This window comes from Argiope bruennichi, chromosome 10 (assembly GCF_947563725.1).
Source record: "Argiope bruennichi chromosome 10, qqArgBrue1.1, whole genome shotgun sequence".
Taxonomy (NCBI): domain Eukaryota; kingdom Metazoa; phylum Arthropoda; class Arachnida; order Araneae; family Araneidae; genus Argiope; species Argiope bruennichi.
Window position 1 is genome coordinate 106,122,339 of NC_079160.1, and position 13,140 is coordinate 106,135,478.

Consider the following 13,140-nt stretch of genomic DNA (forward strand, 5'->3'; position numbering starts at 1 on the left):
AAATCATCATTGTAATTATTAAAATGCAGCATATGAAATTTTTCCATACAACTTACTAATGAAAAACTGTTATTATTTGATTATTAATGAAACATAACGTAAGTTACTGATATTAAATTTTATATATGATATGCAATTGTCTTATGTTACTGTTGGCTATAATGCCACTAGTAATTTATATTACATCATCATTATTTTTTACTATGTATGATTTTCGACTTGATGATATAACATTGACGCTATATATTATTTTTCAATATATTTTAAGTATATACTTTTACATCTTATTTAACAATTATTTGTAAATTACCATTATAAATATTTTGTAGTATTTATATGCTGCAAATTAAAATAATATAAAATAATTCATTCATTATTAAATGCACTATTTAATGTAATTTTAATTTTTGGTATGTAAAAATATTCAGGTATTAAAAATCATATGATTTTTTAAAGAAATATTATGAAACTATAAAATATTTCTTAAGATTTGAACAACAAAAGGAATTTATTTTCCTTCATTCTCAATGTCATTTTATATTTGACATAAAATATTCACAATTTATTGCAAATATCAAGACAAAAATCTAAATAATTTTATCATAAATCATTATATCACGGTGAGAAAATGCAATCAAGGTAGGTGAATATGTTAAAAAGTAAAATTTTTTTAGGAATCTATGATTTTTTTAAATTTAATATTCTTAAAGTTTAAAAAGTTTTCTTTATAATACAGCTTGAATTTTATTTTAAGTCATTTGGGGGGGGGTAGGAGGGGAAGTTTCATTAGTTGTTATATTTGATTTGCATACATTTTAAGGCTATTTTTAGACGCTTTTTTTTCAAACTCTAATCTTTGATTGTATTTTTTCATGAAAAACTTTATAAATTAAAATCTAATGCACATTATTTATTTAAATTTGGTATCATAATTTCACAATATGATTTTTAGCTTCTTAACGAAAGAAAATAAGCTATTCATTCAGATATATTTTATAGTTGTTTTAATGCTTCCCAATGGGGAAAAAAATAGAAAATTTCATCTTCTTTATTATTCGAAATCCAATATTAATGAATAGATGGAAAAAAAGCTTATTTTTTAGCTCAGAAACTATATAATATATTTCTTAAGTTTAATGCAAAAGTTTAAGCAAGTCCTTCACTAATTCCCTAAACTAAAGCGTGTCCCAAAATTAATGCACACCAAATGGGTGTCTAAAATTAACGCAAATTTGAATTTGCTACTAATCATGCTGTAAAGTATTGACAACAACATTAAAACACATTGAACAGCTGATAGTTTAGGGCTAATAAAAATGGAAAATTACACGATAGAATAACGTGTTTTCATTGTGGAACAATATTGCAAAAATAATGAAACTCTGGTGGCCCCAGTTCGAAAATTTTAGAATTGACCCCCTAGATCGTGTTATTTAACACCATTGAATTTCTTTTTATGGAGTATTTTGAAATGACAAAGGCCCACAAGCTTGCAAGCTAACAAGCACGCGTGCTTGAAGGAGGAAATTAAAAGCTGCATCAACGAATTCAGTCACATTTATGCAAAATAGTCATGGAAAATTTCACAAAAGAGTGCGCATGTTCCTGCAAAGGTGTGGAGGCCATTTACCCTATTTTTTATTAATTACATAACCCTATCCTGTGTACTTTACGATTCAATAAAAAATATATCAATTTAAAGAAAAAGGACTGTGTTTTTTATTTAATTCAAACCTTGCATTAACACGTTGTTCCATCGTGTAGCGCTCTATTTTTACGAATTTTAAACTATAAGCTGTGAAGTTCTTTTTTAACAGGGTTGCCAACAGTTTGCTGCACAAATGGTGGCAAATTCAAATCTTGCGATAATTTTGGTACATCCTTTGGAAGAATTCTGATGTATTCCACTTTTTAGCCATAAAACCCCCTGTTTTTTTAAATTTTCAAAATTTTGTTTCACTTATCTGATATATTTTGGCTTTATAGATGTTTCTTTAATACCTTTTATTCAAAAATTTAAAAAATAAAACTATTTTAAAATGATTTTTTTTAAGTTATCCCGAACATACCTTAATCAAGATAATCAGAAAGCATTATCGAATTGCTACACATCTTAATATGTCTATACAGTTTAATTGCTATGCATTTTGATTTAAATGATTAATGATGATTGCTACCTTCATCAAGATAATCAGAGAACATTATTGAATTGCTATACATTTTAATACTAATTAAAATAATTGATTATGATTACTTTTAACAGAAATTTCAAATGCAAATTTAAGGCAATAAATTCTAAATATTAATAAAAATTGATTTTAATTTTATTTGCTATTATTTTGAAGATATCTAGTAATAAAGTAATTTTAGCACATCAAAAATAGAAGCTTATATTCTTACCACCAACTGGATTTGCAGGAAAAGCAGTAGATCCATCACCTATTTTTTTTGACAAGAGAAACAAAAACTAAATACATGTGAAGAAAATTATTGAGAACACTAAAACATAAAGTTTACTCTAATGTCCTGTTTAGTTTGGAATTTTCGTTAAATAATTATATATGAAATGTACTAAGAGGTAATACTGGAATTGAGAAATATTTTATTATTAATATTTTGATAAATTTTCATGCTTAAAAACTCTACTCGATCATTTTGGGAACTATATCTATCTTTTCTTCCATTTTATGTGTACCTGAAAAAATGTAGAAATCTGGAATTCTCTTACAATAAAATAGTAGGGTTTTATTTATTTATTGAAATTTCAACGAAATTCTTTTAATGGAAGCCTACCTGTATGTTAATTTATATGTATGCAAGCATGATGTTTCAAAATTTTAACGAGTTAGTCGGAATTTCAAATGCAATTTTATTATTAAAATTGTGGATAATTATTACACAAATTGTGGATAATTTGCATAAAAATATCAAATTCTTTACTGTCCGTCGATCTATCTATTTATATATTATAAACGCGAATGCGATGATTGGAAAATGCAATAAAGGCTAGTAATTGATTATTAGTAAATGCACTTAAGGATCCAAATACAGTTCTGTACTCAATTTTGAATAATTTAATTTTAAGTCAAATTCTTAACTGTCCTTCTATCTGTTCTATCTATGTCTATGAGAATGCAATGACTGAAAAATACAATAAAATACAATACAATACAATACAATACAATACAATACAATATAGTGAATGATTTTAATATATGCTCTTAAGAGTTAAAATGCAGTTCTGAACCTAAATGTGGACACATTATTTGAATATATATGAGTTCTTGTATATATGAACTCTAAAGCTGAAAAACACTAAGTTCGATAAATAGAATTCGATAGGTGTACCTGTAGTTGTTTTGGTATACGCATTTTGGACAAACCAATCAACAAGAAGAGGTCAAACATTTGAAATTTATTAACGGCTAGAAGTTTGTATTGCTTATTTAATTTTCAAGAGAGTAATAAAAATATAAGCAAAACAAATGTGACTTTTGTGTTTAGTATATGTCTCTGAGTTATTAAAAATTCAAGGGAAGAAAAATCTAGCATTATTATTAATAAATGAAAAATATATAATTAAAATCAAAAGATGCACGATTTTAATCAATAATAATTTTATAGTCTTGATATGGTTCAATAATTGTTTCCGAATGAAACTAGCCAGTAAATATGGCTTTCATATTTGGAAAACAAAAATAAATTAAAAATATTTCTATATATATGAAGCATAAGCATACGACAACGATGGTATGCACTTCCGTATGCTAAATTTAAATGTATAAAATATAAATTGTGTTAAATTGCAATATACAGAATTATCAGTAAAGCTCTATTAAGCGCTGTAAATTCAAATTGGCGTTTCATATAGCCAGGAAAGTAGCATGTACTCTTACTATGCTGAAGTAACCACTATGAAAGTGACTTATATATATATATATATATATATATATATATATATATATTACCCAACATTATTAGAAAAATTCATGTTATAGCATAATAAAATCTTAAGGAAAAGTTTAATGGAGTTATCTTTAAAATTGACGGAGATATTTGATATAAAATATGAGATTTTGACTTGAAAAAGAGCTTCCCAAAATTGAAAATGCATTCTCCAGCAGTATCATACAGTTTTTCGAATTAAGCAGGTGTGCAAGAGCGTATTTTTCAATACATTAAGAATATATACATTTTTCAATTTTAGAACGCACCCTTTTTTAAGTTACGAAAATCTCATAATTTTAATCACAAATGTTTCCACCAATTTTACAGATAGTTTCATTAAAATTTTTGATGTTTTATTATGGTATAGCGTACATTTTTCAAATGGACTTTCCGGATGATATCCTTTATTATTTTTTTAAATTTTATGTAATTTCCCTATTTCGCCTGTAAACTTTCTGGAGCAGTGTAAGCTTTCTCAATAAATTTATGAAGTGCGAAACGTCTAATGTCTATGATGGTATTCAGAAACATTACAAGAAAATGGAGATAAGTATCAAAGATTTCCCAGATAATATTCTATGAAGGAAACTCAAATGGTAATGGGGTTTTGGTTCTACTAGTAGTATCCGCTTTACGTATGCTGATGCTATGCATGTCAGGAAAAATCTTATATACAGTTGTTTCAATTGTAAACCGTCAACTTTTACGAACCTATCTATCACCACCATCATCTCTTACTTATATATCCTTTTACAATAAATGATAAAGTTGTCAGAGATAAGAATACGGTGCTGTCTCAAAATTATTATCATCTGCTTTGAGAGATGCGCATTATCATTGGAGATAAGGTCAACAGTTTTTGTATTTGATGCTGCAGAGGAAGCTACAACGAGCTTATAGGACTGAGGTTTCTCAAAATTATCATCATCTGCCTTTGAGAGATGCGCACCATCATTGGAGATAAGGTCAACAGTTTTTGTATTTGATGCTGCAGAGGAAGCTACAACGAGCTTATAGGACTGAGGTTTCTCAAAATTATCATCATCTGCCTTTGAGAGATGCGCACCATCATTGGAGATAAGGTCAACAGTTTTTGTATTTGATCCTGCAGAGGAAGCTACAACGAGCTTACTAAGTAGGACTGAGGTATCTCAAAATTATCATCATCTGCCTTTGAGAGATACGCACCATCATTGGAGATAAGATCAACAATTTTTGTATTTTATCCTGCAGGGGAAGCTACAACGAGATTACTAAGTAGAACTCAGGACATATCTAAAGATGAAGTGTGATAGAAATCGAAAAAGAAGAAAGAACTCTTCATAGATTGCACTAAAGAATCCTATAAATATGCTCAGTGTACAGTGATTTCGATTTTGTCAGGAAAATATCTTTTGTTATCGAGGTTTATAATCGATTGAAGAAATTAAATGGAGTTGGATTGTGTATAATAAAGTGTAGTTTCTTGATAGTTTAGTAAATTTTGTAATAATGATGAACGCCTTCATAGCGTGACAATTAATGTGTCAGATCATAATCACATATTCATGCATGTAAGCAGGACGGAAAAATCATGAATGAAGGCATTACACCATTGAAAAATTGTATTAACCCTTAACTGGGGACGTGCGGTCTGTGAGACCGCTAGCGATGGATTTTCTGTCACCCCTATTCTATCTTTACCTCATTTGAATGGATTGACCCTGCAGCTTCCTGTTTTGTGACCTTCAATACACGTGCACTTTTTCAACCGATTTCAGCAGATGCTTTTTAAAATAATTCAGTTATCTCTTCGAGCGCGGTCTCTAAGACCGCAACTCCCTGTTAGTGTCCCACTGATAAACAAGGCTTAGCAGATGGTGCTAAAACTTGGGCCCCGAAATATCATCCAAATTACTTATCCTATTATGAAGCAGTGCTCCAGACACTTTTAAATGAAGCAGAAAGTGGTTTTAGTGATAAGGATAATTGTATAGAAAGGGTTTTTTGATGAAACTGGTTCTGATATGTATGTTCAAACATAATGAATTTTTTTAGTGATAATGTATTTTGAAAAATTTATAAAATATATTAATATACCAAGAGATATATATACAGAATTTATAGGTTGATTTTTATACTAGTACTTTACCTGTATGTTTAAAATGCCCTAGAAAACCGTGCAATGAAAGTCACACAAGCCGATAAAAAAAGGGCCAATTTTACCCATTGTCATTTTTTTTATTTTTCATATAAATGTTGAATTTTATATTACATTGTCTTCTATATACCTTCATATACTGTAAAAATAAATATGGTTTAAAAAGTAATATGCCTTTTCAAGAATATTATTTATTGTAACATGTAATTTGAGAATAAAATGTATGTTCCAACGCATTTACTTTTTTCAATGATAATATATTTTGAAAAATTTCTAAAACATATCGATATATCAAGAAAAATATCTGCAAAATATATTGGCAGTTTTTCATACTAATACATTCATTAGAAAATTTAATTTGAGTGTGAATGAAACGCGGTCTTGTAGACCGCACCTCCCCAGTTAAGTCCTAAAATTTGACCTCTCCAGTTAAGGGTTAATTTCTATACATACAGAATTATAAATAAATAAAAAAATGCAGGGAATCTGATTTTTCTCATCAACGTTACAAAATGCGCATATATGCCCACATGCATATATGCAGAAAAACATATATCATTATAAAAGTTAGATAAGAACACACACACACACACACACAAAAATCTTACCATCAGGAGTTGTAGAAATTACTGGTGGATCCGTTGGCATTACTAAAAACAAGAGGAAAATATCATTACAAGGAGTATCGCATATTTCTGTTTTTATATTTTCGTTTTAGATTTAATCTTTCAATACAAATTTCACAATTATAAGTTTGTATCTTATTTAGTAAAATTAGAATAAGCGAGAAATATTCATTGAAATGGAAGGTTTTGTGCTTCGACCAATTCTCAAAGGTCGCGACAAAATTCGCAAGTTTGAGTCATCTATCCCAACAGACTTAAGCATATGGTGGCTGATACTACCATGTTTATAACGCAGTACAATGAATAAATCAGAGTGTAAATTTTAAATATCTTCCTTGCAACAATTTGTAATACAGAACTACAAGTTTAGCAACAAAACCGCATACAAAATTTTGTTTCTCCAAATACTCACGAATATATAGACCAAAATATGGCCATTTCATACATGGACTTAATCAAAAATTTAATATTCTTATGGTTAATTTTAATTTTATACCTCGGGGGGAACTCAAAACTTTATTTACAGATGAGAAACTTTCAGCATGGTATTTGGTTCTGCCTGTCTTTGTTGGTACAGAAATAGTGTGGGGTTGGATATCCCCTACCAACTCCGGGACGTGCCTTCCACGAAAGGATTGATACTGTGATTTGTGTTTGTAATTAGAATTGCCCCATAGTTCCCACCAATGCTGTAGCGGCTTTCCGAAGCATTCGCTTTCAGATTCGGTGTGTTTCAAGATAGGCCAGACTAATAGACCGTAATATATCCTTGTATATTTCCACTGATCACTGATGCTTAATACCATTCTTTTAGCTTTTTGCTTTTTTAAGTTATCGAATTTGCACACACATGGGCAGATAGATAAATAAACCATAGGAATATTTCGTCCAAAAATGCTCAGAAAACTTCAGCTTTGTTGTTAAGACCATCAGTTGCATTTGACTCAATATATCTATAAATATGTTCTTATAGACAGGCCATAGCTCCAAGAGATTCTAAACCGTAGATACTCGATATTTCTATTGTAATGAAAATTTCTGCTAAATTATTTCTTATGAAATTGAAATTACTCTAAATTTCTCGAATTTCCAATATTATAACGATTAAATTGCTTTGAAATTTCCAGTCCAAGGAAGGAAGAAGCGGCTGTAGTCTCCCCGAATCTTTTCTCGCCTATTCTTCGATTATGGCCCTATCCTACCTTCCATAATAAGAAGTTTTATGGACTTTGGATAAGATGGCATTAGGGAGCAATAGTTTCACAACATAGATCTTTAAGATAAATCTTACTAACGCGTGAATATGTGTTTGGACCTCCCGTTTTGCAGAATGAATGGAATCAAAATTTCACACGGAGCTATAGTATTGGGTTGTTTATTTATAGGCAGATGGAATTTACACTTTCTTTTGTTTTGTTACCGTGTTCAAAGTACCTTACCAATATTTTTTTCTTATTGTTTGGACTTCTATAATTCATTTAGTGAAATATATATATATATATATATATATATATATATATATATATATATATATATATATATATATATATATATATATATATATATATATATATATATATATCGATTTGTTCTTTAGTTTTGTTTTTATCTTAATTTAAAAATGGAAGAACAAGATTTGCACTTCAGACATATTTTATTGTATTATTTCCGAAAAGGCAAGAATGCATCGTAAGGGGGTAATCGCATACGGCACATAACAAGAAGTTATGTGCCGTATATGGAAATGAAGCCTTGAAATAAAGGCAATGTCAAAATTGATTAGTCAGATTTCATCCTAGTAATTTTTCATTGAAACATGCCATGAGATCCATAACAAGGCCATTATCGATTCATAGAATCATAGCACAATGCGTGATATTACACAGAAGCTCAGTATATCGCCTGCATGTATAGAAAAAAAAAACTTTAAAAGTTTGGTTATGTGAAGAAACTCAATCTACGGATCCCTCACCAACAAGAGGAAATTTATTTGGCGTAATGCATTAGCATCTGCGTTCGCATCTGACACGCAACGAAATTGACCCATTTTCTAAAAGACTAATTACTGGCGAACAAAAAGGGGATAGCTTATAACAATATTAATCTGAGGAGATCGTGGGTCTTTCAAAATGAATCAGCCCAGACGGCATCAAAAGCAGAGATTCATCTAAAAAAGATTATGCTATCAGTCTGGTTGGATTATATAAGGATTCTGCACTTTCAACTTTTACCAAACAACCAAACGATCAAATCAATCGTGTACATTAAACAACTCACCAAACTGAGGGATGCAGTTCAAGCAAAGCGACCAGAAGTGGCAAATCGTAAGAGTGTTGTTTTCCACCATGATAATGCAAAGCCCCGTACATCTTTGGTCACTCGCCAAAAATTATTGGATCTGGATTGGGATGTGTTGTCACATCCGCCATTTAGTCCAGACCTTGCAAATTCAGACTATTTATTTCGTTCCATATAGAACTCGTTAAGCTGTAAAATTTTCAATGACGCTAATGATGTAAAATCACACTTAATTCAGTTTTTTGATAGCGAAGATCAGAAATTTTACGAATGGGGAATTATTACATGTCTGAACGATGGCGAAAGGTCATCGACAAAAACGAACTGTACCTAATTGAATAAAGCTATATTTTTAAGCAAAAATTTTGTATTTTCATTCTTATTTAAAATCCACAATTACTTTGTTGCTAACCCAATAGTAGTAAAATTCCATTTGCCATTGAATTAAGTCATCATGTTTAGGAGTTATTGTGCTTACAGAAAAGAACAGACAGACAGACGATAAATTTATTGACGGATTTGCTTCAAAACTTGACAAATATCTATATTTTAGATGTTAAACCTGTTTAAAAAAATTTATGTGTCTAGTTCACTGCGTGCTGGAGTTAGCAAATTCACTTGTAATCGGCCAGTCATACAGACAAATTTCCTCTGAAAAGATTTCGTTCAAAATTTGATAGAAATCTTCAAATTTGGTCGTCAGCCGATATATCAGATTTCATCCATGTATCTCAAAGCATTTCTGAGTTGTCATATTCACAGCCTGATAGATATAACATCAAAAATGTATTTTTCAGACTCCAGGAACTCTATAATCTAAAGATTCATTAAATTTTCAAGTTCGTTTTTTTTTTTTTTTTTTTTTTTTTTTTTTTACGTTTACAGTACCTCCTCAATACTTCAAACAAGAGAAAATAAAAAAAAACTATTTACAACTTTCCATTGATAAAGTTTCCATTCAAGAAATACTTAAATGATATACTTAACTATATACATCTAATGATAAATTTATTAATGCAATAAATGCAATGATATACATTAAAATGATATATATATCTAAAGATTCATTAATTGTCAAGTTCGATTTTTTTTTCTTTTTTGCGTTTACAATACTTCCTCTGTACATCATATACGAGACAATAAAAAAGTATTTCACGATTTTCGATTGAGAAAGCTTCCATTCAAGAAATTCTTAAAATGATATACTTATCTACCTAAACTATCGACAGCATTTCATATAGTTTACATCCTCCAAGCAGTTACAAGCAAAATTTACGCAATACTGGCGAAAACGTTGAAAGATTATAAATGTTGCGAGTTACTATTGTGGAGGATAGTTATGAGCGAGGATAGAACCTGGTATCTTGTGGTTCGCAGCCCAGTAACAAGACCACAAGACAAAATCAAAACTTGCGTCTGGTAGCTGTTATCTGGCTTATAAACTTTCACCACCCCGTCAATAAATTTATCAGCAGTGATTATTTGATTACCACTAAATTTCTACCTTCAAATCACTATTTGCTCTGTCTTTAATACTCTCATGTAGCTGTGATTTTAACTATGTTTGGCGCAGCATAGTTAATATCTTGACTTTTGCGCCATGAAAAAAAAACAAAAAAAAACAACAATCAAAATCTGCTTTATCTATAGGTGCATTTCATAAGTTTTTTGAATAAAGACATTTTAGAAACTCTTTGAATAGAGGGATTTGAATGGAGGAACGTTCAGAATTGCCATAGACAATTCTGAACTTTCTCTCCTACTTTTAAAGTCCTTCATAGTAAAACTGAAAGAATAATTGACAAGATATTGCATCCTGATCAAATGCATCCAGTAAATGAACATAATCTTTCCCATTTTTTTAAGCCGAATATAAAATATTATAGCACATTTCTGCTTGCTTAAGTTCTCGCCATTATAACAACTACGAACTACAAACAATATTATCTGTTCAACTGAATACATATTCATCTGATTTAGCAATTTTTCGATGAAATGATACAAATTCAAAAAAAAAAAAAAAAAAAAACTCCAAATGGATGAATAAGTATGTACAATTAATAAAAAAGAATGAGTTTGCTGCCGCTTTATAAGACACACTGTTTAACATACAACTATCGAATTTAGCACAAATAAATTATGAAGGATATGAATATGCATCTTGGAGCAATTTTTTTTTATCAAATTTTCTTTGAAATTTAAATTAATCAAATTTTAAATGAGTTTTTTCCATAGGTTTCAAAATTCTTATGGAATAAAAATTAATCCTACATCATTTTAAAACATTACCCTTTAAGTGATATATATTTTACGTTTTACACAATTTTTTCTTTACTATTGCTATCATTAAATAACTTTATGGATTTTTGCAAATATATATTTATTTTCTTCTTAACAAAGTATAGAAAAAGCTAAACACCAAAACATTCTGACTAGAGATTTTGCCTAATTTCTTCTATTCAGACATCTTTAAGTTAAAAAAAAAAAAAAAAACACACATTTTTGGAATAAGGTCTGTCTGTGAATTTGACAAGTTAAAAACATGCTGAGCTAGAGATAGGAAATATGGTATATAGACTTTACATTTTATTTCTAGATTGCTACCAAACTTTTAACAACTCATTCAGAGGAAGTCTGTGTTTCTAATTGTTCGAATACAATAGAATTTGATATCCACATTAGTGAGATAAATTAAATTTGGTACACAGATTTACCAACTAAAACTCAGATTCGTATCAAAGGTCGAATCAAATTTGTCATAATCTTGATCATCTGTCTGTCTGCATTTTTATGTGCATGAAATTTCAAAGACATAGATAAATGAATTTTGGAATATTATCATGTAGCAGCTATCATATCTGAATTTCAAATTTTTATTTTAACTAGTGGGTCAAAAGATGTAAAAATACAAATTCGGTTTTCTTATATTTGTTTAGTAATTACATGTCTTTCTAGCTGTTGAATGCCATTGGCTTGTGTTTAATAATATGCAAGTAGATTTATTAAAGAATATTCGAAAAAGTTTAGAAGAGACCACACTTGCTGATCTCCCTTGTTTCTAAAAGATTCAAATCTTGTCCTTGTTCCGTTAAACTTTTAATCACATGATGAAATTATTATCGCATTTTATTGCTGAAAGTTAAGGAAGAAAGTTTATATTTATTTTCTTAGTAATTTACATCTTTACTGAGGAAGCGAAGCTCCAATGCTGTGAAAAACAAAGCACAATTAGAAAATCAATTAAATTTACAGTTATGATTACGATTTTTATGATTTGCAGTTATAATTAACTCCATCTGGACATTTCCTGTGTACAATCAAAATACTGTCTAGAATCTACTGAAATAGTATCGTTTCAATGTCTGTCTTAATTCGATACTTAAAAATATGCCCTACAGAGAATAATGAGCATCAAATTATGCGTAAGGGATGCAGTAGAAGTTAAACACAGCCACTAATTCTGGTGACTCAGTTGGTCGTCAAAGTGGCTAGAAATTTATAAAAAAAAAAAAGAAGAACAAATTCAGCATTTACCTCTATATCGGCGGCGAGGCCTTGAATTATGATTACTGTACCATCCTGAAAGAAAGTAAGAAAATCTTTAATATTTAAAATTTTCTCGAAATCGCAGAAAAGCAACATACTTTGGCCTTTCTAGTTTCACTAGGGGTAGATAAATACTTTGAAGAAAACGTTTTTTAATAAATTTTGTATTCGTATTTTGAATAGAAATCCTTTTATGAGATTTCAGATAATTCTTCCTTAACCCCTGAATGCTGAGTATCGATCATGTTAACAAATTTTGTATTTTTATTTTGAATACAAATTCTTTTATGAGATATTAGATCATTGCTCACTAACCCCTGAATGCTGAGTATCGGTAATGTTAATAAATTTTGTATTTGTATTTTGAATACAAATTCTTTTATGGGATTTTAGATCATTGCTCACTAACCCCTAAAGCCTGAGTATCGATAATGTTAATAAATTTTCTATTCTTAATTCGAATACAAAATCTTTTCTGAGATTTCAGATCATTACTCCTTAACCCCTGATTGCTGAGTGTCCCTTTTAAGTAGCATAACTAGTTTTTATCTTTTAAAATATCATGAAAATATGTTTCAGGCT

At 29.5% G+C, this 13,140-nt stretch overlaps 1 protein-coding gene across 1 annotated transcript in view; it reads right to left on the bottom strand.

Moving 5' to 3' along the window:
* Positions 1–13,140, bottom strand: part of LOC129987698 (uncharacterized) — a 145,236-nt gene that overhangs the window by 9,386 nt on the left and 122,710 nt on the right. The window contains exons 38-40 of the mRNA XM_056095648.1: positions 12,547–12,591; positions 6,697–6,738; positions 2,401–2,439 (exon numbers count right to left, since the gene is read on the bottom strand). Of these exons, the coding sequence (XP_055951623.1) occupies positions 2,401–2,439; positions 6,697–6,738; positions 12,547–12,591 (126 nt within the window). The remainder of the gene's footprint in view (positions 1–2,400; positions 2,440–6,696; positions 6,739–12,546; positions 12,592–13,140) is intronic.